This window comes from Oncorhynchus masou, chromosome 9, assembly GCF_036934945.1.
Source record: "Oncorhynchus masou masou isolate Uvic2021 chromosome 9, UVic_Omas_1.1, whole genome shotgun sequence".
NCBI lineage: Eukaryota > Metazoa > Chordata > Actinopteri > Salmoniformes > Salmonidae > Oncorhynchus > Oncorhynchus masou.
In genome coordinates, this window is record NC_088220.1 from 88039288 (window position 1) to 88067074 (window position 27787).

Here is a 27787-nt window from a genome sequence, read left to right on the forward strand (position 1 = left end):
ATGGACCTGTATCTGAATGTATCTGTCTCCATACTGATAGACCTGTATCTGTCTCCATACTGATGGACCTGTATCTGAATGTATCTGTCTCCATACTGATGGACCTGTATCTGTCTCCATACTGATGGACCTGTATCTGTCTCCATACTGATAGACCTGTATCTGTCTCCATACTGATGGACCTGTATCTGTCTCCATACTGATAGACCTGTATCTGTCTCCATACTGATAGACCTGTATCTGAATGTATCTGTCTCCATACTGATGGACCTGTATCTGAATGTATCTGTCTCCATACTGATGGACCTGTATCTGTCTCCATACTGATGGACCTGTATCTGAATGTATCTGTCTCCATACTGATGGACCTGTATCTGAATGTGTCTGTCTCCATACTGATAGACCTGTATCTGTCTCCATACTGATGGACCTGTATCTGTCTCCATACTGATAGACCTGTATCTGAATGTATCTGTCTCCATACTGATAGACCTGTATCTGTCTCCATACTGATGGACCTGTATCTGTCTCCATACTGATGGACCTGTATCTGTCTCCATACTGATAGACCTGTATCTGAATGTATCTGTCTCCATACTGATGGACCTGTATCTGTCTCTATACTGATGGACCTGTATCTGAATGTATCTGTCTCCATACTGATGGACCTGTATCTGAATGTATCTGTCTCCATACTGATGGACCTGTATCTGAATGTATCTGTCTCCATACTGATAGACCTGTATCTGTCTCCATACTGATGGACCTGTATCTGAATGTGTCTGTCTCCATACTGATGGACCTGTATCTGAATGTATCTGTCTCCATACTGATGGACCTGTATCTGAATGTATCTGTCTCCATACTGATGGACCTGTATCTGAATGTGTCTGTCTCCATACTGATGGACCTGTATCTGAATGTATCTGTCTCCATACTGATAGACCTGTATCTGAATGTATCTGTCTCCATACTGATAGACCTGTATCTGTCTCCATACTGATGGACCTGTATCTGAATGTGTCTGTCTCCATACTGATAGACCTGTATCTGTCTCCATACTGATGGACCTGTATCTGAATGTATCTGTCTCCATACTGATAGACCTGTATCTGAATGTATCTGTCTCCATACTGATAGACCTGTATCTGTCTCCATACTGATGGACCTGTATCTGTCTCCATACTGATAGACCTGTATCTGTCTCCATACTGATGGACCTGTATCTGAATGTATCTGTCTCCATACTGATGGACCTGTATCTGAATGTATCTGTCTCCATACTGATAGACCTGTATCTGAATGTATCTGTCTCCATACTGATGGACCTGTATCTGTCTCCATACTGATAGACCTGTATCTGTCTGTATCTGTCTCCATACTGATGGACCTGTATCTGAATGTGTCTGTCTCCATACTGATGGACCTGTATCTGAATGTATCTGTCTCCATACTGATAGACCTGTATCTGAATGTATCTGTCTCCATACTGATGGACCTGTATCTGAATGTGTCTGTCTCCATACTGATGGACCTGTATCTGAATGTATCTGTCTCCATACTGATGGACCTGTATCTGTCTCCATACTGATGGACCTGTATCTGAATGTATCTGTCTCCATACTGATAGACCTGTATCTGTCTCCATACTGATGGACCTGTATCTGTCTCCATCTGATAGATGTATCTGTCTCCATACTGATAGACCTGTATCTGTCTCCATACTGATGGACCTGTATCTGAATGTATCTGTCTCCATACTGATGGACCTGTATCTGTCTCCATACTGATGGACCTGTATCTGAATGTATCGGACCTGTATCTGAATGTGTCTGTCTCCATACTGATGGACCTGTATCTGAATGTATCTGTCTCCATACTGATGGACCTGTATCTGTCTCCATACTGATGGACTGTATCTGAATGTATCTGTCTCCATACTGATGGACCTGTATCTGAATGTATCTGTCCATACTGATGGACCTGATGAATGATCTGTCTCCATACTGATGGATGTATCTGTCTCCATACTGATGGACCTGTATCTGAATGTATCTGTCTCCATACTGATGGACCTGTATCTGTCTCCATACTGATGGACCTGTATCTGTCTCCATACTGATGGACCTGTATCTGAATGTATCTGTCTCCATACTGATAGACCTGTATCTGTCTCCATACTGATGGACCTGTATCTGAATGTATCTGTCTCCATACTGATAGACCTGTATCTGTCTCCATACTGATGGACCTGTATCTGAATGTGTCACAGGAGCTGCTGGGGTTCGTAGGGAAGCTGCCGTATGAGGAGAGAGCTGACGGTGCTCTGAATGGTTTCAAGGTGGTAGAGCTGGAGACAGACGGGGAGGGGGGTGGAGGGTTGGAGACAGAGGCACAACTAGACACCCCTGGAGGAGACCTGGCCCCCGACGCAGAAACAGACCCCCCACCCACCACCACCGACCCACCCCTACGCCCCATCAAAGATGACCCGTCCCAGAGCAGCGCCCCTGCCCCGGCAGAACCTCACCTCAGCCTCACCCCCCAGGACATGCGACGGGCGAAGAGGATACGGGTAAGACCGGGGAGCGGACGAGGCCCTGTGCTGTGTTCAGTAGCGAAATGGGAGAAAACATATTGAAATGTAAAATAAATTAAAAAAAACACTTCAGGAAGCATTAAAGGTTTTCTCCTGTTTAGTGGCGACTGAACGCCACCCTGGTCTGTAGTGTTACCAGGAGTCATACAGCCCTGGTCTGTAGTGTTACCAGGAGTCATACAGCCCTGGTCTGTAGTGTTCCCAGGAGTCATACAGCCCTGGTCTGTAGTGTTACCAGGAGTCATACAGCCCTGGTCTGTAGTGTTACCAGGAGTCATACAGCCCTGGTCTGTAGTGTTACCAGGAGTCATACAGCCCTGGTCTGTAGTGTTACCAGGAGTCATACAGCCCTGGTCTGTTGTGTTACCAGGAGTCATACAGCCCTGGTCTGTCATACAGCCCTGGTCTTACCAGGAGTCATACAGCCTGGTCTGTAGTGTTGAGTCTGTAGTGTTAGTCCAGCCCTGGTCTGAGTCAGTCATACAGCCCTGGTCTGTAGTGTTACCAGGAGTCATACAGCCCTGGTCTGTAGTGTTACCAGGAGTCATACAGTCCTGGTCTGTAGTTTTACAAGTAGTCATACAGCCCTGGTCTGTAGTGTTACCAGGAGTCATACAGTCCTGGTCTGTAGTGTTACCAGGAGTCATACAGTCCTGGTCTGTAGTGTTACCAGGAGTCATACAGCCCTGGTCTGTAGTGTTACCAGGAGTCATACAGTCCTACAGTCCTGGTCTGTAGTGTTACCAGGAGTCATACAGCCCTGGTCTGTAGTGTTACCAGGAGTCATACAGCCCTGGTCTGTAGTGTTACCAGGAGTCATACAGCCCTGGTCTGTAGTGTTACCAGGAGTCATACAGCCCTGGTCTGTAGTGTACCAGGAGTTACAGCCCTGGTCAGGAGTCATACAGCCCTGGTCTGTAGTGTTACCAGGAGTCATACAGCCCTGGTCTGTAGTGTTACCAGGAGTCATACAGTCCTGGTCTGTAGTGTTACCAGGAGTCATACAGTCCTGGTCTGTAGTGTTACCAGGAGTCATACAGCCCTGGTCTGTAGTGTTACCAGGAGTCATACAGTCCTACAGTCCTGGTCTGTAGTGTTGTTACAGTCCTACAGTCCTGGTCAGGAGTCATACAGCCCTGGTCTGTAGTGTTACCAGGAGTCATACAGCCCTGGTCTGTAGTGTTACACCTGGTCAGTGTTACCAGGAGTCATACAGCCCTGGTCTGTAGTGTTACCAGGAGTCATACAGCCCTGGTCTGTAGTGTTACCAGGAGTCATACAGCCCTGGTCTGTAGTGTTACCAGGAGTCATACAGCCCTGGTCTGTAGTGTTACCAGGAGTCATACAGCCCTGGTCTGTAGTGTTACCAGGAGTCATACAGCCCTGGTCTGTAGTGTTACCAGGAGTCATACAGCCCTGGTCTGTAGTGTTACCAGGAGTCATACAGCCCTGGTCTGTAGTGTTACCAGGAGTCATACAGCCCTGGTCTGTAGTGTTACCAGGAGCCCTGGTCATACAGTCCTGGTCTGTAGTGTTACCAGGAGTCATACAGCCCTGGTCTGTAGTGTTACCAGGAGTCATACAGCCCTGGTCTGTAGTGTTACCAGGAGTCATACAGTGTGTAGAGGCCAGGTCTTGACAACAGTATATTTCTCTTTCGTCTTAATGCCCCATAAAGATGGACGTGCAGGTAGGTCAGGCTTGGAGGATGGGGGGTGGCTGTCATCTCCATGGTGTTTATTTGGAGGATGGGGGGTGGCTGTCATCTCCATGGTGTTTATGTGGAGGATGGGGGGGTGGCTGTCATCTCCATGGTGTTTATTTGGAGGATGGGGGTGGCTGTCATCTCCATGGTGTTTATGTGGAGGATGGGGGTGGCTGTCATCTCCATGGTGTTTATGTGGAGGATGGGGGTGGCTGTCATCTCCATGGTGTTCATGTGGAGGATGGGGGTGGCTGTCATCTCCATGGTGTTCATGTGGAGTGATGTGGAGGATGGGGGGTGGCTGTCATCTCCATGGTGTTCATGTGGAGGATGGGGGGTGGCTGTCATCTCCATGGTGTTTATGTGGAGGATGGGGGGTGGCTGTCATCTCCATGGTGTTTATGTGGAGGATGGGGGGGGTGGCTGTCATCTCCATGGTGTTTATGTGGAGGATGGGGGGGGGGGTCATCTCCATGGTGTTTATGTCATCTCCATGGTGTTTATGTGGAGGATGGGGGTGGCTGTCATCTCCATGGTGTTTATGTGGAGGATGGGGGTGGCTGTCATCTCCATGGTGTTTATGTGGAGGATGGGGGTGGCTGTCATCTCCATGGTGTTCATGTGGAGGATGGGGGGGGTGGCTGTCATCTTCCATGGTGTTTATGTGGAGGATGGGGGGGTGGCTGTCATCTCCATGGTGTTCATGTGGAGGATGGGGGGTGGCTGTCATCTCCATGGTGTTTATGTGGAGGAGTGGGGGTGGGTGTCATCTCCATGGTGTTCATGTGGAGGATGGGGGGTGGCTGTCATCTCCATGGTGTTTATGTGGAGGATGGGGGGGTGGCTGTCATCTCCATGGTGTTCATGTGGAGGATGGGGGGGTGGTTGTCATCTCCATGGTGTTCATGTGGAGGATGGGGGTGGCTGTCATCTCCATGGTGTTTATGTGGAGGATGGGGGTGGCTGTCATCTCCATGGTGTTTATGGGGGGGTGGGAGGATGGAGGATGGGGGGTGGCTGTCATCTCCATGGTGTTTATGTGGAGGATGGGGGTGGCTGTCATCTCCATGGTGTTTTTATGTGGAGGATGGGGGGGTGGCTGTCATCTCCATGGTGTTCATGTGGAGGATGGGGGTGGCTGTCATCTCCATGGTGTTTATGTGGAGGATGTGGAGGGGGGGTGGCTGTCATCTCCATGGTGTTTATGTGGAGGATGGGGGGGTGGCTGTCATCTCCATGGTGTTTATGTGGAGGATGGGGGGGGGTGGCTGTCATCTCCATGGTGTTTATGTGGAGGATGGGGGGTGGCTGTCATCTCCATGGTGTTTATGTGGAGGATGGGGGGTGGCTGTCATCTCCATGGTGTTTATGTGGAGGATGGGGGTGGCTGTCATCTCCATGGTGTTCATGTGGAGGATGGGGGTGGCTGTCATCTCCATGGTGTTTATGTGGAGGATGGGGGTGGCTGTCATCTCCATGGTGTTTATGTGGAGGATGGGGGGTGGCTGTCATCTCCATGGTGTTTATGTGGAGGATGGGGGTGGCTGTCATCTCCATGGTGTTTATGTGGAGGATGGGGGGTGGCTGTCATCTCCATGGTGTTTATGTGGAGGATGGCTGTCATCTCCATGGGGGGGGGGTGGCTGTCATCTCCATGGTGTTTATGTGGAGGATGGGGGGTGGCTGTCATCTCCATGGTGTTTATGTGGAGGATGGGGGGGTGGCTGTCATCTCCATGGTGTTTATGTGGAGGATGGGGGGTGGCTGTCATCTCCATGGTGTTCATGTGGAGGATGGGGGTGGCTGTCATCTCCATGGTGTTTATGTGGAGGATGGGGGGTGGCTGTCATCTCCATGGTGTTTATGTGGAGGATGGGGGGGTGGCTGTCATCTCCATGGTGTTCATGTGGAGGATGGGGGGGTGGCTGTCATCTCCATGGTGTTTATGTGGAGGATGGGGGGGTGGCTGTCATCTCCATGGTGTTCATGTGGAGGATGGGGGTGGCTGTCATCTCCATGGTGTTTATGTGATATCTGAACCGTACGCCTCCTCCATCTCCTATCCATTACATCTGTCCAGTCCTTCCTGCTTCAGTGGAAGTCTTTGTCTGTGCTGTGTTTTATGTTGAAACAAAGTTGTCTATTCAAAACGTTGTGTCCTCTCTCCTCTCTCTTTTCTCTCTCCTCTCTCTCCTCTCTCTCTCCTCTCTTCCTCTCTCTCCTCTCTCTCTCTCTCCTCTCTTCCTCTCTCTCCTCTCTCTATCTCTCTCTCCTCTCTCTCTCTCTTCTCTCTCTCCTCTCTCTCACTCTCTCTCTCACTCTCTCTCTCTCTCTCTCTCTCTCTCTCTCTCTCCTCTCTCTCGGTCTCCCCTCTCTCTCCTCTCACTCTCTCTCTCTCTCTCTCTCTCTCTCTCTCTCTCTCTCTCTCCTCTCCTCTCTCTCCTCTCTCTCTCTCCTCTCTCTCTTTCTCTCTCTCCTCTCTCTCTCTCTTCTCTCTCTCCTCTCTCTCACTCTCTCTCTCTCTCTCTGTCTCTCCTCTCTCTCTCTCTCCTCTCTCTCGGTCTCCTCTCTCTCCTCTCTCTCGGTCTCCACTCTCTCTCTATCTCCCTCCTCTCTCTCCTCTCTCTCAGAACGCGGCCCTGCAGCACCTGTTCATCAGGAAGTCGTTCCGGCCCTTTAAGTGTACCCACTGTGGTAAAGCCTTCAGAGACCAGGACAAGCTGGAGATCCACCTAAGAGTCCACGGCCGTGACGCCTACCTGTCCTGTCATCACTGCAGTAAGGAACCTGCAGGAACACTCCGTCCCCTGGACATATGGACGCACTCGGTCTCCGTCCTCGCATCAAATAGGACCCTGTTCCCTGGATAGTGCGGCGCACTACGTTTTCACCAGGGATACTTATTTATAATACTTATTTTCCACCATAATTTGCAACTAAATTCATAAAAAATCCTACAATGTGATTTTCTGGATTTTTTTTTCTTCTCATTTTGTCTGTCATAGTTGAAGTGTATCTATGATGAAAATGACAGACCTCTCTCATCTTTCTGACTAAATACTTTTTTGCCCCACTGTACATGTTTTTATTTTCTGTCTTCTTCTGCTCAGATAAAGGTTTCCTGTCCCACAGTGCGTTGGAGGACCATCTCCTGCTTCACTCAGAACACCGGACCTACTCCTGTCTGTTCTGCACCGACACCTTCGATCGTCTGGACCTGCTCAAAGAACATGTGGGTGGACATGCTGTAAACGGACGCTTCACATGCCCTTCCTGCAAGAAGGTCTTCACGGACTTCATACAGGTTAGAGATGGAGATATCTCTGTTATCAACACACACACACCTTCTATGAGGAGGTCTTCACGGACTTCATACAGGTTAGAGATGGAGATATCTCTGTTATCAACACACACACACCTTCTACGAGGAGGTCTTCACGGACTTCATACAGGTTAGAGATGGAGATATCTCTGTTATCAACACACACACACCTTCTACGAGGAAGTCTTCAGACTTCATACAGGTTAGAGATGGAGATATCTCTATCAACACACACACACCTTCTACGAGGAGGTCTTCACGGACTTCATACAGGTTAGAGATGGAGATATCTCTTATCAACACACACCTTCTATGAGGAGGTCTTCACGGACTTCATACAGGTTAGAGATGGAGATATCTCTTATCAACACACACCTTCTATGAGGAGGTCTTCACGGACTTCATACAGGTTAGAGACAGGTTAGGTCTACGCTGAGTCTACAAAACATTAAGAACACCTTCCTAATATTGAGTTGCATCCCCCTTTGCCCTCAGAACAGCCTCAAAACGTTGGGTCAAGGTGTTGAAAGCGTTCCACAGGGACGCTGACCCATGTTGACTCTACAAGGTGTTGAAAGCGTTCCACAGGGACGCTGGCCCATTTTGACTCTACAAGGTGTTGAAAGCGTTCCACAGGGACGCTAACCCATGTTGACTCTACAAGGTGTTGAAAGCGTTCCACAGGGATGCTGGCCCATGTTGACTCTACAAGGTGTTGAAAGCGTTCCACAGAGATGCTGGTCCATGTTGACTCTACAAGGTGTTGAAAGCGTTCCACAGAGATGCTGGTCCATGTTGACTCTACAAGGTGTTGTTCCACAGGACGCTGGTCCATTTGACTCTACAAGGTGTTCCACAGGATGCTGGCCCATGTTGACTCTACAAGGTGTTGAAAGCGTTCCACAGGGACGCTGACCCATGTTGACTCTACAAGGTGTCCAAAGCGTTCCACAGAGATGCTGGTCCATGTTGACTCTACAAGGTGTTGAAAGCGTTCCACAGAGATGCTGGTCCATGTTGACTCTACAAGGTGTTGAAAGCGTTCCACAGGGACGCTGGCCCATGTTGACTCTACAAGGTGTTGAAAGCGTTCCACAGGGACGCTGACCCATGTTGACTCTACAAGGTGTTGAAAGCGTTCCACAGGGATGCTGGCCCATTTTGACTCTACAAGGTGTTGAAAGCGTTCCACAGGGACGCTGGCCCATTTTGACTCTACAAGGTGTTGAAAGCGTTCCACAGGGACGCTGACCCATGTTGACTCTACAAGGTGTTGAAAGCGTTCCACAGAGATGCTGGTCCATGTTGACTCCAATGCTTCCCACAGTTGTGTCCAGTTGGCTGGATGTCCTTTTGGGTGGTGGACCGTTCTTGATACACAGGAAACTGTTGAGTGGGAAAACCCAGCCGTGTTATAGTTGTCCCAAACCTTAGCGCCTGGCACCTACTACCTTACCCCCGTTCAATGTCACCCACTACCTTACCCCCGTTCAATGTCACCCACTACCTTACCCCCGTTCAAAGGCATCTACTACCTTACCCCCCCGTTCAAAGGCATCTACTACCTTCACCCACTACCCCCCCCGTTCAAAGGCATCTACTACCTTACCCCCCCGTTCAAAGGCATCTACTACCTTACCCCCCGTTCAAAGGCATCTACTACCTTACCCCCCCGTTCAAAGGCATCTACTACCTTACCCCCCGTTCAAAGGCATCTACTACCTTACCCCCCGTTCAATGGCATCTACTACCTTACCCCCGTTCAATGGCATCTACTACCTTACCCCCGTTCAATGGCATCTACTACCTTACCCCCGTTCAATGGCATCTACTACCTTACCCCCGTTCAAAGGCATCTACTACCTTACCCCCCCCGTTCAAAGGCATCTACTACCTTACCCCCCCCCGTTCAAAGGCATCTACTACCTTACCCCCCGTTCAAAGGCATCTACTACCTTATCTACTACCCCCCCGTTCAAAGGCATCTACTACCTTACCCCTGTTCAAAGGCATCTACTACCTTACCCCCCAATGGTTCAAAGGCATCTACTACCTTACCCCCCCCATCTACTCAAAGGCATCTACTACCTTACCCCTGTTCAATGGCATCTACTACCTTACCCCTGTTCAAAGTCACTAACATCCCCGTTCAAAGGCATACACAATCCTTGTCTCATGGCTTAAAAATCCTTATTTATCCTCCTCTTCATCTAATCCTTCATTAACCTGTCTCCTCCTCTTCATCTAGTCCTTCATTAACCTGTCTCCTCCTCTTCATCTAGTCCTTATTTAACCTGTCTCCTCCTCTTCATCTAGTCCTTATTTATCCTCCTCTTCATCTAATCCTTCATTAACCTGTCTCCTCCTCTTCATCTAATCCTTCATTAACCTGTCTCCTCCTCTTCATCTAGTCCTTCATTAACCTGTCTCCTCCTCTTCATCTAATCCTTCATTAACCTGTCTCCTCCTCTTCATCTAGTCCTTATTTAACCTGTCTCCTCCTCTTCATCTAATCCTTATTTATCCTCCTCTTCATCTAATCCTTCATTAACCTGTCTCCTCCTCTTCATCTAATCCTTCATTAACCTGTCTCCTCCTCTTCATCTAGTCCTTATTTAACCTGTCTCCTCCTCTTCATCTAGTCCTTATTTAACCTGTCTCCTCCTCTTCATCTAGTCCTTATTTAACCTGTCTCCTCCTCTTCATCTAATCCTTCATTAACCTGTCTCTTCCTCTTCATCTAATCCTTCATTAACCTGTCTCCTCCTCTTCATCTAATCCTTATTTAACCTGTCTCCTCCTCTTCATCTAATCCTTCATTAACCTGTCTCCTCCTCTTCATCTAATCCTTCATTAACCTGTCTCCTCCTCTTCATCTAATCCTTATTTAACCTGTCTCCTCCTCTTCATCTAATCCTTCATTAACCTGTCTCCTCCTCTTCATCTAATCCTTCATTAACCTGTCTCCTCCTCTTCATCTAATCCTTATTTAACCTGTCTCCTCCTCTTCATCTAATCCTTCATTAACCTGTCTCCTCCTCTTCATCTAATCCTTCATTAACCTGTCTCCTCCTCTTCATCTAATCCTTCATTAACCTGTCTCCTCCTCTTCATCTACACTGATTGAAATGGATTTAACAGGTGAGATCAGTAAGGGATCATTCACCTGGATTCACCTGGTCAGTCTGTGTCAGTGTTTTGTACATCCAGTGTATAACTGTCATACAAACTCATCTCCTCTGATCCCCTTGTAGATGACAATGTGTTTTCAGTCGTCTTACCTGTTAAAATGATAGCCACTCTGTACCGATCAATGAATCAATCAGTAGACAGTAGGACATGGATCTACTGCTCTAGTGGTGTCCCTAACTCTCTCCTGGTCTGGTCTCTCCACCAGGTGAAGAAGCATGTTCGTAGCTTCCACTCTGAGAAGATCTTTCAGTGCTCAGACTGTGACAAGGCGTTCTGCAGACCTGACAAGCTGCGGCTCCACATGCTGCGGCACAGCGACCGCAAAGACTTCCTCTGCTCCACCTGTGGGAAGCAGTTTAAGGTGAGGTGTGTGTGTGTGTGTGTGGTTTTGTGTGTGTGTGTGTGTGTGGTTTTGTGTGTGTGTGTGTGTGTGTGTGTGTGACAGACAGACAGACAGACAGACAAAATAAAAATGCCAATAACTGTAGAACCAAGAGCTTTCCTGACTTTCTGACCTTTCCAGGTAAAACTCCTGACCCTAAAGTATAGTATGTCAGACCACCTGACCTGACCAGTGCAGTGACTCGTCTGAGTGTAACTCAGTTGAGCTCTGCAGACAGGTGTGTGTGTTTCAGTCTTGTCAGTCTCTCACCCTCTATTCTCCACTCTCTCTCTCTCCCCCTCTCCCTCACCTCTCCTCTCTCCCCTCTCTTCTCTCCCCATCTCCTCTCATCTCTCCCCATCTCCTCTCCTCTCTCCCCATCTCCTCTCCTCTCTCCCCATCTCCTCTCATCTCTCCCCATCTCCTCTCATCTCTCTCTCCCCTCTCCTCTCTCCCTCTCCCTCTCTCCCCATCTCCTCTCCTCTCTCCCCATCTCCTCTCATCCGTCTCTCCTCTCCCCATCTCCTCTCATCCGTCTCTCCTCTCCCTCTCCTCTCACCCTCTCCTCTCTCCCCATCTCCTCTCCTCTCTCCCCATCTCCTCTCATCCCTCTCTCCCCTTTCCTCTCTGTCTCTCTTTCTCCCTCTCATCCCTCTCTCCCTCTCCTCTCTCCCCCTCTCCCTCACCTCTCCTCTCCCCTCTCCTCTCATCCCTCTCCCTCTCTCCCTCTCCCTCTCCCCTCTCCCTCTCCTCTCCTCTCTCCCCATCTCCTCTCCTCTCTCCCCATCTCCTCTTATCCCTCTCTCCCCATCTCCTCTCCTCTCTCCCCATCTCCTCTCATCCGTCTCTCCTCTCCCCATCTCCTCTCATCCGTCTCTTCTCTCCCTCTCCTCTCACCCTCTCCTCTCCTCTCACCCTCTCCTCTCCTCTCTCCCCATCTCCTCTCATCCCTCTCTCCTCTCTCTGTCTCTCTTTCTCCCTCTCATCCCTCTCCTCTCTCCCCCTCCTCTCCTCTCTCCCCTCTCCTCTCATCCCTCTCTCCCCATCTCCTCTCATCACTCTCTCCCCTCTCCTCTCCTCTCTCCCCTCTCCTCTCCTCTCTCCCCTCTCCTCTCCTCTCTCCCCATCTCCTCTCTCCCATCTCCTCTCATCACTCTCTCCCCATCTCCTCTCATCACTCTCTCCCCATCTCCTCTCATCCCTCTCTCCCTCACCTCTCATCCCTCTCTCCCTCATCCCCTCTCCTCTCTCCCCATCTCCTCTCTCCCCCACTCCTCCCTCCCCTTCAGCGTAAGGATAAACTGAGAGAGCACATGCAGCGGATGCACAACCCAGAGCGCGAGGCTAAGAAGGCCGACCGTATCCATCGCTCCAAGGCCCTGAAGCAGAAGGTTCCCACCACAGACTTGGAGAGCTTCATGTTTAAATGTCGCATGTGTATGATGGGGTTTAGACGCCGAGGTATGCTGGTGAGTATTGATACTGGTCTACCACTTCACAGCTGAGCCGTTGTTGCTCCGAGACTTTCCCATTTCCTAATAACAGCACTTACAGTTGACCGGGGGAAGCTCTAGCAGGGCATAACGTTTACAAACAAAGGTGGCATCCTATGACTGTGCCGTGTTGAAAGTCACTGAGCTCTTCAGTAAAGCCATTTTCACTGTCAATGTTTGTCTATGGAGATTGCATGGCTGTGAGCTCGATTTTATACACCTGTCAGCAACGCTTGTGGCTGAACTTGCCGAATCCACTCATTTGAAGGGGTGTCCACATACTTGTGCATATATAGTGGATGTCTTTGTGTGTGTGTCTTTTGTGTGTGTGTGTGTGTGTGTGTGTGTGTGTGTGTGTGTGTTGTCTGTGTTTGTGTGTGTGTATCTGTGTGTGTGTGTATATATATATACAGTGCCTTGTGAAAGTATTCGGCCCCCTTGAACTTTGCGATTTTTTTTGCCACATTTCAGGCTTCAAACATAAAGATATAAAACTGTATTTTTTTGTGAAGAATCAACAACAAGTGGGACACAATCATGAAGTGGAACGACATTTATTAGATATTTCAAACTTTTTTAACAAATCAAAAACTGAAAAAATTGAGCAATGGTGGGTAGTATATGGGGCTTTGGTGACAAAACGGATGGCACTGTGATAGACTGCATCCAGTTTGTTGAGTAGAGTGTTGGAGGCTATTTTGTAAATGATGTCGCTGAAGTCGAGGATCGGTAGGATGGTCAGTTTTACGAGGATATGTTTAGCAGCATGAGTGAAGGAGTCTTTGTTGCGATATAGGAAGCCAATTCTAGATTTAATTTTGGATTGGAGATGTTTAATGTGAGTCTGGAAGGAGAGTTTACAGTCTAACCAGACATCCAGGTATTTATAGTTGTCCACATATTCAAAGTCAGAACCATCCAGAACAGTGATGCTGGACGGGTGGGCAGGTGTGGACAGTGATCGGTTGAAGAGCATGCATTGAGATTTACTTGTATTTAATAGCAGTTGTAGGCCACGGAAGGAGAGTTGTATGGCAGTGAAGCTTGCCTGGAGGGTTGTTAACACAGTGTCCAAAGAAGGGCCAGAAGTATACAGAATGGTGTCGTCTGCGTAGAGGTGGACCAGAGACTCACCAGCAGCAAGTGCGACATCATTAATGTATACAGAGAAGAGAGTTGGCCCGAGAATTGAACCCTGTGGCACCCCAATAGAGACTGCCAGAGGTCCGGACAACAGGCCCTCTGATTTGACACACTGAACTCTGTCTGAGAAGTAGTTGGTGAACCAGGCAAGGCAATCATTTGAGAAACCAAGGCTACTGAGTCTGCCGATAAGAATGTGGTGATTGACAGAGTCGAAAGCCTTGGCCAGGTCGATGAATACGGCTGCACAGTAATGTTTCTTATCGGTGGCGGTTAAGATGTCGTTTAGGACCTTGAGCGTGGCTGAGGTGCACCCATGACTAGCTCTGAAACCAGATTGCATAGCAGAGAAGGTACGGTGGGATTCGAGATGGACAGTGATCTGTTTGTTGACTTGGCTTTCGAAGACCTTAGATAGGCAGGGCAGGATGGATATAGGTCTGTAGCAGTTTGGGTCTAGAGTGTCTCACCCTTTGAAGAGGGGGATGTCCGCGGCTGCTTTCCAATCTTTGGGGATCTCAGACAATACCAAAGAGAGGTTGAACAGGCTAGTAATAGGGGTTGCAACAAGTTCGGCAGATCATTTTAGAAAGAAAGGGTCCAGATTGTCTTGCCCGGCTGATTTGTACGGTCCAGATTTTGCAGCTCTTTCAGAACATCAGCTACCTGGATTTGGGAGAAGGAGAAATGGGGAAGGCTTGGGCGAGTTGCTGTGGTAGAGTTGCTGTGGGGGGTGCAGTGCTGTTGACCGGGGTAGGAGTAGCCAGGTGGAAAGCATGGCCAGCCGTAGAAAAATGCTTATTGAAATTCTCAATTATCGTGGATTTATCAGTGGTGACGGTGTTTCCTAGCCTCAGCGCAGTGGGCAGCTGGGAGGAGGTGTTCTTATTCTCCATGGACTTCAGTGTCCCATACTTTTTTTGAGTTTGTGCTACAGGATGCAAATTTCTGCTTGAAAAAGCTAGTCTTGTCTTTTCTAATTGCCTGTGTATATTGGTTCCTAACTTCCCTAATCAAGTTCATCATTTTAGAAGGCTAATTGATCATTAGAAAACTCTTTTTTTAAATCACAGCTGGAAACTGTTGTCCTGATTTAAAGAAGCAATAAAACTGGCCTCTTTTTGCTCCGTTCATCTTTCCATTGATCCTGACTAGTCTCCCATCCGCTGAAAATCATCCCCCATGATGCCGCCACCCCCATTTTTTTTTTTTTTTTACCTAGTCAAGTCAGTTAAAAACCAATTCTTATTTTCAATGAAAATGGTTAACTGCCTTGTTCAGGGGCAGAATACAGAATAGCAAAGGGTCTGAATACTTATAGTATGTAAATAAGGTATTTCTGTTGTTTTATTTTTAATACATTTACAAACTATAAACCTGCTTTCACTTTTGTTATTGGCCTGATGGTCTTGATGAAACCAAGATTGAGGTATGTCAGTTAGTCCCTTGTAGAATAAGGCTGTAATGTAACTAGGTAAGTCAGTTAACAGCAAATTCTTATTTACAATGACAGCCTAGGAACAGTGGATTAACTGCCTTGTTCAGGGGCAGAACAGCATATTTTTACAGGAGGTTAGCATTTTATATCATACCTCCAAGACATGCTAACCTCCCCTGTTATTGTAATGGTGAGAGGTTAGCATGTCTTGGGGGTATGATATAAAATGCTAACCTCTCCTGTTATTGTAATGGTGAGAGGTTAGCATGTCTTGAGGTATGATATAAAATGCTAACCTCCCCTGTTATTGTAATGGTGAGAGGTTAGCATGTCTTGGGGGGTATGATATAAAATGCTAACCTCCCCTGTTATTGTAATGGTGAGAGGTTAGCATGTCTTGGAGGTATGATATAAAATGCTAACCTCCCCTGTTATTGTAATGGTGAGAGGTTAGCATGTCTTGGAGGTATGATATAAAATGCTAACCTCCCCTGTTATTGTAATGGTGAGAGGTTAGCATGTCTTGGTCAGGTATGATATAAAATGCTAACCTCCCCTGTTATTGTAATGGTGGGAGATTAGCATGTCTTGTTATTGGTATGATATAAAATGCTAACCTCCCCTGTTATTGTAATGGTGAGAGGTTAGCATGTCTTGGGGGTATGATATAAAATGCTAACCTCCCCTGTTATTGTAATGGTGAGAGGTTAGCATGTCTTGGGGGTATGATATAAAATGCTAACCTCCCCTGTTATTGTAATGGTGAGAGGTTAGCATGTCTTGGGGGTATGATATAAAATGCTAACCTCCCCTGTTATTGTAATGGTGAGAGGTTAGCATGTCTTGGGGTATGATATAAAATGCTAACCTCCCCTGTTATTGTAATGGTGAGAGGTTAGCATGTCTTGGGGGTATGATATAAAACCTCCCCTGTTATTGTAATGGTGAGAGGTTAGCATGTCTTGGGGGTATGATATAAAATGCTAACCTCCCCTGTTATTGTAATGGTGAGAGGTTAGCATGTCTTGGGGGGTATGATATAAAATGCTAACCTCCCCTGTTATTGTAATGGTGAGAGGTTAGCATGTCTTGGGGGTATGATATAAAATGCTAACCTCCCCTGTTATTGTAATGGTGAGAGGTTAGCATGTCTTGGAGGTTTGATATAAAATGCTAACCTCCCCTGTTATTGTAATGGTGAGAGGTTAGCATGTCTTGGGGGTATGATATAAAATGCTAACCTCCCCTGTTATTGTAATGGTGAGAGGTTAGCATGCCTTGGAGGTATGATATAAAATGCTAACCTCCCCTGTTATTGTAATGGTGAGAGGTTAGCATGTCTTGGAGGTATGATATAAAATGCTAACCTCCCCTGTTATTGTAATGGTGAGAGATTAGCATGTCTTGGAGGTATGATATAAAATGCTAACCTCCCCTGTTATTGTAATGGTATTTATGAGTCTTAACTTTTTCAGAAATGGAAAAAACAAAAATGCTTCACTCTGCCAATAATTGAGCTGTATGTCGGTCTGTGTGTTTTATACTGACCCTACTCCCTCTCTCTATCCTAGGTGAACCATCTATCTAAGCGGCACCCTGAGATGCGTATAGAGGAAGTTCCTGAGCTCACTCTTCCCATCATCAAACCCAACAGAGACTACTTCTGTCAGTACTGTGACAAGGTACAGATGTCTGTCTGAAACGGGTCTCTTTTTTAGTTTATGAAACAGGTTGCAATTTAATTATATTATTTTTACTTTATGAAAACAGGTTGCAATTTAATTATATTATTTTTAGTTTATGAAACAGGTTGCAATTTAATTATATTATTTTTAGTTTATGAAACAGGTTGCAATTTAATTGTATTATTTTTAGTTTATGAAACAGGTTGCAATTGAATTATATTATTTTTAGTTTATGAAAACAGGTTGCAATTTAATTATATTATTTTTAGTTTATGAAACAGGTTGCAATTTAATTATATTATTTTTAGTTTATGAAACAGGTTGCAATTTAATTATATTATTTTTAGTTTATGAAACAGGTTGCAATTTAATTATATTATTTTTAGTTTATGAAACAGGTTGCAATTTAATTGTATTATTTTAGTTTATGAAACAGGTTGCAATTTAATTGTATTATTTTTTGTTTGTGAAAACAGGTTGCAATTTAATTAAATTATTTTTTGTTTGTGAAAACAGGTTGCAATTTAATTAAATTAGTTTTTGTTTGTGAAAACAGGTTGCAATCGAAATATATATTTTTTTATTTATGAAAACAGGTTGCAATTTAATTAAATTATCTTTTGTTTATGAAAACAGGTTGCAATTTAATTAAATTATTTTTTTGTTTATGAAAACAGGTTGCAATTTAATTAAATTATTTTTTGTTTGTGAAAACAGGTTGCAATTTAATTAAATTATTTTTTGTTTTATTATTTTTTGTTAATGAAACAGGTTGCAATTGAATGATATTATTTTTAGTTTATGAAACAGCATTGTTGATTTTTCTCAGGTAAAGCCCTTTTCAATGTTTTTAGGTGTTTAAGAAGCATCTTCCCAGGTCAAAACCCAAAACCACCTGAGAGACTATCGGCAGTTTTAAAGTTGGAGTATAAAGAACCACCCTGTCTCTCTGTCTTGTCTATCTTCACAACATGCTAACATACACTGTAAATAACTCCTCCCCCAGGTGTATAAGTCGGCCAGTAAGCGCAAGGCCCACATCCTGAAGAACCACCCGGGGGCGGAACTACCCCCCAGCATCAGGAAGCTCCGCCCTGCCGTACCCGGGGAGCCCGACCCCATGCTGAGCACACACACCCAACTGACGGGAACGATCGCCACCGCCCCCGTCTGCTGCCCGCACTGTGCCAAGCAGTACAGTAGCAAGGTACCATCTGTTATAATAGTGTTGGGCAGGAACAAAAGCCTGCTCATTTTGGATCTTCTCAGTTGGAGACCAATTAGTGTGAATATTTTACCAGGGTGTCTTTGTCCTGTAGAGATAAAATGTCCCTCTACTGGACTGATGAGGGATGTCTTGTCCTGTAGAGATATAATGGACTGAGGGATGTCTTTGTGCTGGGTTGGATTGAAAGCCAGCACTCTTGCTGAATTCTAGGCTATGTAGAACATTTTCTCATGGACCTGCCCCTTGCCATGTGCCCCCCCTCCAAACCTCCCCCAGACTAAGATGGTGCAGCACATCCGTAAGAAGCACCCTGAGTACGCCCAGCTAGCCAACACCATCCAGGCTCCCCTCACAACCGCCGTCATCTGCTCTGCCCCTGCTGTCATCACCACCGATGGCACCACTTCTGAGGCTGTCGTGGTGAGAACACACACACACACACACACAATTACACACACACACACACACACACAATTATACATACACACACACACACACACACACAATTATACATACACACACACACACACACACACAATTACACACACACACACACACACAATTATACACACACACACACACACACACACACACACACACACACAATTATACACACACACACACACACACACACACAATTATACACACACACACACACACACACACACACACAATTAAACACACACACACACACAATCATACACAATATTATACACACACGTACTCATACACAAATACAGAGATGATGGTGAAAGGATTTGAGATCTCCAATCAACCAACCAGTCACTAATTCTCTTCTTTCCCCAGACGACAGACCTGTTGACCCAGGCGATGACAGAGCTGTCCCAGACCCTGACCACAGACTACCGTACTGCCGCAGGGGATTACCAGAGGATCCAGTATATACCAGTCAGCCAATCAGGAGGAGGGATCAACCAGCCTCAACACATACAGTTACAGGTGGTCCAAGTTCAGGTAAGACCCTAACCCCTGGACCCTAACCCCTGGACCCTAACCCCTGGACCCTAACCCCTGGACCCTAACCCCTGGACCCTAACCCCTGGACCCTAACCCCTGGACCCTAACCCCTGGACCCTAACCCCTGGACCCTAACCCCTGGACCCTAACCCCTGGACCCTAACCCCTAGACTCTAACCCCTAGACCCTAACCCCTAGACCCTAATCCCTGGACCCTAGACCCTAACCCCTGGACCCTAACCCCTGGGCCCTAACCCCTGGACCCTAACCCCTGGACCCTAACCCCTGGACCCTATACCCTAACCCCTGGGCCCTAACCCCTGGGCCCTAACCCCTGGGCCCTAACCCCTGGGCCCTAACCCCTGGGCCCTAACCCCTGGGCCCTAACCCCTGGGCCCTAACCCCTGGGCCCTAACCCCTGGGCCCTAACCCCTGGACCCTAACCCCTGGACCCTAACCCTTCAACCTGTAAAAACATGATGTACCTGATCTGTGTGTCTCTGGCCTCTTCTTCCTCCCTCAGGCCGGCTCTCCCCACTCCCAACATTCCACCGTGGATGTTTCCCAGCTCCATGATCCCCATGGTTACAGCCAACACTCCATACAGGTGCAACACATACAGGTGTCAGAGGCAGGACAGAACACGCAGGTAAACACGAGTCTCTTCACAGGGCCGCCTTAGCCGCTGTCATTTGTCAAGATAGAATAATACCTCCTTACTAGGGGTTCTAACTCCTTACTAGGGGTCTATAGGGGTTCTAACACCTTACTAGGGGTTCTAACTCCTTACTAGGGGTCTATAGGGGTTCTAACACCTTACTAGGGGATTTAACTCCTTACTAGGGGTCTATAGGGGTTCTAACACCTTACTAGGGGATTTAACTCCTTACTAGGGGTCTATAGGGGTTCTAACTCCTTACTAGGGGTCTATAGGGGTTCTAACGCCTTACTAGGGGTTCTATAGGGGTTCTAACGCCTTACTAGAGGTCTATAGGGGTTCTAACACCTTACTAGGGGTTCTAACGCCTTACTAGAGGTCTATAGGGGTTCTAACACCTTACTAGGGGTTCTAACGCCTTACTAGGGGTCTATAGGGGTTCTAACGCCTTACTAGGGGTTCTAACTCCTTACTCGGGGTCTATAGGGGTTCCAACGCCTTACTAGGGGTCTATAGGGGTTCTAACTCCTTACTAGGGGTTCTATAGGGGTTCTAACTCCTTACTAGGGGTCTATAGGGGTTCCAACGCCTTACTAGGGGTTCTATAGGGGTTCTAACTCCTTACTAGGGGTCTATAGGGGTTCAACGCCTTACTAGGGGTTCTAACTCCTTACTAGGGGTCTATAGGGGTTCTAACGCCTTACTAGGGGTTCTAACTCCTTACTAGGGGATCTAACTCCTTACTCGGGGTCTATAGGGGTTCCAACGCCTTACTAGGGGTCTATAGGGGTTCCAACACCTTACTAGGGGTTCTATAGGGGTTCTAACTCCTTACTAGGGGTCTATAGGGGTTCTATCGCCTTACTAGGGGTCTATAGGGGTTCTAACTCCTTACTAGGGGATCTAACACCTTACTCAGGGTCTATAGGGGTTCCAACGCCTTACTAGGGGTTCTATAGGGGTTCTAACTCCTTACTCGGGGTCTATAGGGATTCCAACGCCTTACTAGGGGATCTAACTCCTTACTAGGGGTACTAACTCCTTACTAGGGGGTTCTAACTCCTTACTAGGGGGTTCTAACTCCTTACTAGGGGGTTCTAACTCCTTACTAGGGGGTTCTAACTCCTTACTAGGGGGTTCTAACTCCTTACTAGGGGGTTCTAACTCCTTACTAGGGGGGTCTAACTCCTTACAGTACTCTTAAACCTGTGCTATGTTTTAAAGCAAATACTGAATTTACATTTGACATTTTGGTCATTCAGCAGATGCTCTTATCCAGAGCTGCATAGTGCATTCCACATGGTCTGTATCAATCCAACAATCAACCAATCGTCCTCTGTTGTTCCTGCAGGGTCAGCCTCTTAGCCCTTCCTCCCAGGTGACCCAGGAGTTAAGCCCCGCCCAGCTGACCCCTGTGACCCTGGCCCAGAGTCACGCCCTTCAGACGTCATCCAATCAGCAGGGCTCTGTGCAGCACGCCTACATCCCCGGCAACTGGAACTACCGAGGATACCGTGAGTACCACTTCCTGGATTGGGCTGGGCTCCGTATGCACCAGATTTTTAAAACGTACGATATACAGTGCCTTCGGAAAGTATTCAGACCCCTTGACTTTTTCCACATTTTGTTACGTTACAGCCTTATTCTAAAATTGATTAAAACTCCCCCCCCCCCTCATCAATCTATACACAATACCCCATAATGACAAAGCAAAAACAGGTTAAGGGCTTTTTGCAAATGTATATTTAAAAAAAAAAAACTGAAATATCACATTTACAGAAGTTTTCAAACCCTTTACTCGGTACATTGTTGAAGCTTGGCACACCTCTATTTGGGAGAGTTTCTCCCATTCTTCTCTGCAGATCCTCTCAAGCTCTGTCAGGTTGGATGGGGAGCGTCGCTGCACAGCTATTTTCAGGTCAGATGACTCAGATGCTAAACTACAGGACTGTTTTGCACAGACTGGAACATGTCCCGGGATTCCTCCGATGGCATTGAGGAGTACACCACATCTGTCATTGGCTTCATCAATAAGTGTATGGATGACGTCGTCCCCACAGTGACCGTGTGTACATACTCCAACCAGAAACCATGGATTACAGGCAGCATCCACACTGAGCTAAAGGCTAGAGTTGCCGCCTTTCAAGGTGCACGTCTCTAACCCGGAAGCTTATAAGAAATCCTACTGTAGCCTCCGACGAACCATCAAACAGGCAAAGCGTCAATACAGGACTGAGATCGAATCGTACCACACCGGCTCTGACGCTCGTCCTATTAAATCCAAGTTGAGCTCTCGGGAATATCCCAGGCTATTAAATGAGACAGAGTGAATGAGGGCACACATCGGGAGAGAAATGGTTAGAGATTCAGGCCATAGCTTAACAGTATGTTGAACCAACAGAGACATTATAATGACTGACTCACTCCTGTCTCTCTCTCTCCTGTCTCTCTCTCACCTGTCTCTCTCTCTCCTGTCTCTCCTGTCTCACTCCTCTCTCTCGCACTCTCTCCTGTCTCTCTCACTCCTCTCTCGCTCTCTCTCTCTCCTGTCTCTCTCACTCCTCTCTCTCCTGTCTCTCTCTCTCTCCTGTCTCTCTCCTCTCTCTCTCTCCTGTCTCTCTCTCTCTCTCTCTCTCCTGTCTCTCTCTCTCTCTCTCCTGTCTCACTCCTTCTCTCTCCTCTCTCTCTCCTGTCTCTCTCACTCCTCTCTCTCCTGTCTCTGTCTCTCTCTGTCTGTCTCTCTCTCTCTCTCTCTCTGTCTCGGTCTCTCTCTCTCTAGCCTCTGAGATCCAGATGATGACGTTGCCACATACCCAGTATGTGATCGCTGAGGCCAGCACTCCTGTCACAGGGGTCAACAGTGCTGGGGTCAAGACGGTGAGTTATGAGAGAGGGTCTAGCTACTTCTCTTGGTTATCAATAAACTGTGTGGTTCTCAGTGGGTTTACCTAGCTGTAGCTCACTTGGCCCAGTAGGGAGGTGTCTGCATGTTTAGGACCTTTCCAATGGTCCTAAAGAGGAACTCTGCTTAGTTGGCGCCAGACAAGCTAATTCAAATGCACCTTATGGTAACTCTAAGCTATAGTGAGCTCCAAGAAGTATTGGGAGAGGGATACCATTTTTTGTTGAAATGATACAATGACTACGAGGTTAAAGTGCGGACGGTCAGCTTTAATTTCAGGGGTATTTTCATCCATATCGGGTGAACCGTTTAGAAATTGCAACCTTCCGGTTACTAGTCCAAAGCTCTAACCACGAGGCACCCTGCCGCCCCCAACACAAGGGATTTGAACTTGCAAACTTCCGGTTACCAACATTTTAGTTACCAACATTTTAGTTCATCAAAATCATTGTCCGGTGAATTAATCCTAAAAATCGGAATTAAAATTATAATTTTAAAGTCGAAAATCAATTTATGTGAGATCACCAGCCTCCTGCCATATAGACACATTGATACACCGGGATCCTTCGGGCAGCTAAAGAAATTAGGGACTCGTAGTTTATAGGCCAATGCAGAAGTAGGACTATAACTTTACAAGTTTCTGAAAGAGATTTTCATCTACATTTTCATCTAATGTTAGAATGGTGTTTTCCCCAGGTGTGCTGGTTAGAATGGTGTTTTCCCCAGGTGTGCTGGTTAGAATGGTGTTTTCCCCAGGTGTGCTGGTTAGAATGGTGTTTTCCCCAGGTGTGCTGGTTAGAATGGTGTTTTCCCCAGGTGTGCTGGTTAGAATGGTGTTTTCCCCAGGTGTGCTGGTTAGAATGGTGTTTTCCCAGGTGTGCTGGTTAGAATGGTGTTTTCCCCAGGTGTGCTGGTTAGAATGGTGTTTTCTCAGGTGTGCTGGTTAGAATGGTGTTTTCCCAGGTGTGCTGGTTAGAATGGTGTTCTCAGGTGTGCTGGTTAGAATGGTGTTTTCTCAGGTGTGTTGTTTCGAATGGTGTTTTCTCAGGTGTTCTGTTTAGAATGGTGTTTTCTCAGGTGTGTTGTTTCGAATGGTGTTTTCTCAGGTGTTCTGTTTAGAATGGTGTTTTCCCCAGGTGTTCTGTTTAGAATGGTGTTTTCTTAGGTGTTCTGTTTAGAATGGTGTTTTCTCAGGTGTTCTGTTTAGAATGGTGTTTTCCCAGGTGTTCTGTTTAGAATGGTGTTTTCTCAGGTGTTCTGTTTAGAATGGTGTTTTCTCAGGTGTTCTGTTTAGAATGGTGTTGTTTTCTCAGGTGTTCTGTTTAGAATGGTGTTTTCTCAGGTGTTCTGTTTAGAATGGTGTTTTCCCCAGGTGTTCTGTTTAGAATGGTGTTTTCTCAGGTGTTCTGTTTAGAATGGTGTTTTCCCAGGTGTTCTGTTTAGAATGGTGTTTTCTCAGGTGTTCTGTTTAGAATGGTGTTTTCCCCAGGTGTTCTGTTTAGAATGGTGTTTTCCCAGGTGTTCTGTTTAGAATGGTGTTTTCCCAGGTGTTCTGTTTAGAATGGTGTTTTCCCAGGTGTTCTGTTTAGAATGGTGTTTTCCCAGGTGTTCTGTTTAGAATGGTGTTTTCTCAGGTGTTCTGTTTAGAATGGTGTTTTCTCAGGTGTTCTGTTTAGAATGGTGTTTTCCCAGGTGTTCTGTTTAGAATGGTGTTTTCTCAGGTGTTCTGTTTAGAATGGTGTTTTCTCAGGTGTTCTGTTTAGAATGGTGTTTTCTCAGGTGTTCTGTTTAGAATGGTGTTTTCTCAGGTGTTCTGTTTAGAATGGTGTTTTCCCCAGGTGTTCTGTTTAGAATGGTGTTTTCTCAGGTGTTCTGTTTAGAATGGTGTTTTCCCAGGTGTTCTGTTTAGAATGGTGTTTTCTCAGGTGTTCTGTTTAGAATGGTGTTTTCCCCAGGTGTTCTGTTTAGAATGGTGTTTTCCCAGGTGTTCTGTTTAGAATGGTGTTTTCCCAGGTGTTCTGTTTAGAATGGTGTTTTCCCAGGTGTTCTGTTTAGAATGGTGTTTTCCTTAGGTGTTCTGTTTAGAATGGTGTTTTCCCCAGGTGTTCTGTTTTATTGGCTGCTCCCTAACACTAGTTACCTGTTCTGTTAAGATTCATCACCATAATTTTAATATTCTGTTAAGAACCATTACCATAATCTCAATATTCATTACCGTAATCTCAATATTCTGTTGAATGTCCTAATAGGTTATGCACCCAAAACATGGGTCTGGTACATTTTAAAATGACCGGTCACGTTGTCCGGTGCAATGGAAACCCTGGTGTGGTGTATGGTGGTGTTGGTGGTGGTGGTGGTGGTGTATGGTGGTGTTGGTGGTGGTGGTTTTGGTGGTGTATAGTGGTGGTGTATGGTGGTGGTGGTGTATAGTGAGTGGTGTATGGTGTATGGTGGTGGATGGTGGTGGTGGTGTATAGTGGTGGTGTATGGTGGTGGTGTATGGTGTATGGTGGTGGTGGTGTATAGTGAGTGGTGTATGGTGGTGGTGTATAGTGAGTGGTGTATGGTGGTGGTGGTGATGGTGGTGTATAGTGAGTGGTGTATGGTGGTGGTGTATAGTGGTGGTGGTGTATAGTGGTGTATGGTGATGGTGGTGTATAGTGGTGTATGGTGGTGGTGTATAGTGGTGGTGGTGTATAGTGGTGTATGGTGATGGTGGTGTATACTGGTGTATGGTGGTGAATGGTGGTGGTGTATAGTGGTGTATGGTGGTGGTGTATAGTGGTGTATGGTGATGGTGGTGTATGGTGGTGTATGGTGGTGGTGTATAGTGGTGTATGGTGGTGGTGTATAGTGGGTGGTGTATGGTGGTGGTGGTGTATAGTGGTGGTGTATGGTGGTGGTGTATGGTGGTGTATGATGGTGGTGTATGGTGGTGTATTGTAGTGGTGTATGATGGTGTATAGTGGTGTATGGTGTTGGTGTATAATGGTGGTGGTGTATGGTGGTGTATAGTGGTGTATGGTGGTGTATAGTGGTGGTGGTGTATGGTGGTGGTGTATAGTGGTGTATGGTGGTGGTGTATAGTGGTGTATGGTGGTGTATGGTGGTGGTGGTGTATGGTGGTGTATAGTGGTGTATGGTGGTGTATAGTGGTGTCTGATGGTGGTGTATGGTGGTGGTGTATAGTGGTGTATGGTGATGGTGGTGTATTGTAGTGTATGGTGGTGTATAGTGGTGTATGGTGGTGGTGTATGGTGGTGTATGGTGGTGTATAGTGGTGTATGGTGGTGGTGTATGGTGGTGTATAGTGGTGTATGGTGGTGTATGGTGGTGTATAGTGGTGTATGGTGGTGTATGGTGGTGGTGGTGGTGGTCTGTGTATTCTAACTGGTGTACCATCTTGTTCCAGACCCACTATGTGATTTCAGAAGGCCAGTCTGAGTTGGACCCTAAGCAGGCCAGTGGCCCCCAGAACTCGGCCCAGACCCATCTGGATGCCCAGACCTCCTCCCAGCAGCCCACCACGCAGTACATCATCACCACCACTACCAACGGCACCGGGGCCAGCGAACTACACATCACCAAACCTTGACCTCTAGCAGCAGCTGTTACCTACTTCTCACAGCCCCAAACCCTGCTGAAGTGAATCTTCCCGTCACCAAACTCTTAACGACTGACCGAGGGAAGGCTGTTTAACCTGGGAACTCACTTTGACATTGAGCCCTAGATGAGGCTCAACTATCCTACAGATCTAAGTACTGATCTAGGAACAACTGTACATAGTTAAATTACTCTTTGGAGACGTAAGGACTGGTCACAGACCTGTCTGCATGCAGCCCCGCCACACACACACACACACACACACACACACACACACACACACACACACACACACACACACACACACACACACACACACACACACAAAGTTCACTCACAGACCTGGTTCTTAGCTCAGAGGAACAGGGTTTTTAGATCAGCACTGCTTGTTGTGTGTCTGTTTTGGTTGAACTGAACGAGCTGAGAAGCTGCCAGAAGAAAGGAGCAGCTCATTCAAGACGTTGAAAAGGAAATATGGACTTTTTGGAGGAGAACATAGTATACACACGGTCATACAGTTAGCTATATGTACTGTGTGTGTGTGTGTGTGTGTGTGTGTGTGTGTGTGTGTGGGGGGGTGTGTGTGTGTATATATGTATGTGTGTATGTATAAACTGCAACACACTGGAGAGCTTCGATAGCTCTGTTTCTGAGACCTTTTCAGTGACCGACACTTCAGATAGAAGACTTGGTCAGACCCCCCCACCTTTTAAGCCTATCGCATGCTTCCCAGTCCAAACGGTTTGCACATATATTATGACAACATTTTGTGAAGTTTTGGTTTGTTTGTTGTTCGGCAGGGTTTTGTTCAGCTGTTCATGCACACCCCCCCCCCTTACCCCTCCATAACACCCCCCCTTACCCCTCCATAACACCCCCCTTACCCCTCCATAACAACCCCCCTTACCCCTCCATAACAACCCCCCTTACCCCTCCATAACACATAACCCCCTTACCCCTCCATAACAACCCCCTTACCCCTCCATAACAACCCCCTTACCCCTCCATAACAACCCCCATAACTCTCCTTACCCCCCCATACCTCTCCTTACCCCCCATACCCCTCCTTACCCCCCTTACCTCTCCATAACAAACCCCCCTTACCCCTCCATAACACCCTCCTTACCCCCCATACCTCTCCTTACCCCCATACCTCCCTTACCTCTCCCCCCCCATACCTCTCCTCACCCCCCTTACCTCTCCTTACCCCCCATAACTCTCCTTACCCCCCATACCTCTCCTTACCCCCCCCCCATACCCCTCCTTACCCCCCTTACCCCTCCATAACAACCCCCTTACCCCCTCCATAACAACCCCCCATACCTCTCCTCACCCCCATACCTCTCCTCACCCCCCATACCTCTCCTCACCCCCCCCCTTACCTCTCCCTAACTCCCCCAGGTTAATATATCTTTGACCACCTCACATGGTTCTCAGCACATTATTGTAGGTAGTTAAT

General features: G+C 47.0%; 1 protein-coding gene across 3 annotated transcripts in view; it reads left to right on the plus strand.

Moving 5' to 3' along the window:
* The window catches only part of prdm10 (PR domain containing 10), a 62217-nt gene extending 35275 nt beyond the window's left edge, over nucleotides 1–26942 (plus strand). For all 3 annotated transcript variants that reach the window (XM_064975356.1, XM_064975358.1, XM_064975357.1), the window contains 13 exons: nucleotides 2273–2575; nucleotides 6935–7082; nucleotides 7415–7608; nucleotides 11024–11179; nucleotides 12490–12669; nucleotides 16846–16956; nucleotides 17966–18166; nucleotides 18464–18607; nucleotides 18995–19162; nucleotides 19689–19814; nucleotides 21175–21337; nucleotides 22603–22700; nucleotides 26138–26942. In XM_064975356.1, the coding sequence (XP_064831428.1) occupies nucleotides 2273–2575; nucleotides 6935–7082; nucleotides 7415–7608; nucleotides 11024–11179; nucleotides 12490–12669; nucleotides 16846–16956; nucleotides 17966–18166; nucleotides 18464–18607; nucleotides 18995–19162; nucleotides 19689–19814; nucleotides 21175–21337; nucleotides 22603–22700; nucleotides 26138–26320 (2175 nt within the window). In that variant the 3' untranslated portion in view covers nucleotides 26321–26942. The remainder of the gene's footprint in view (nucleotides 1–2272; nucleotides 2576–6934; nucleotides 7083–7414; nucleotides 7609–11023; nucleotides 11180–12489; nucleotides 12670–16845; nucleotides 16957–17965; nucleotides 18167–18463; nucleotides 18608–18994; nucleotides 19163–19688; nucleotides 19815–21174; nucleotides 21338–22602; nucleotides 22701–26137) is intronic.
* Nucleotides 26943–27787: the final 845 nt, after the last annotated feature.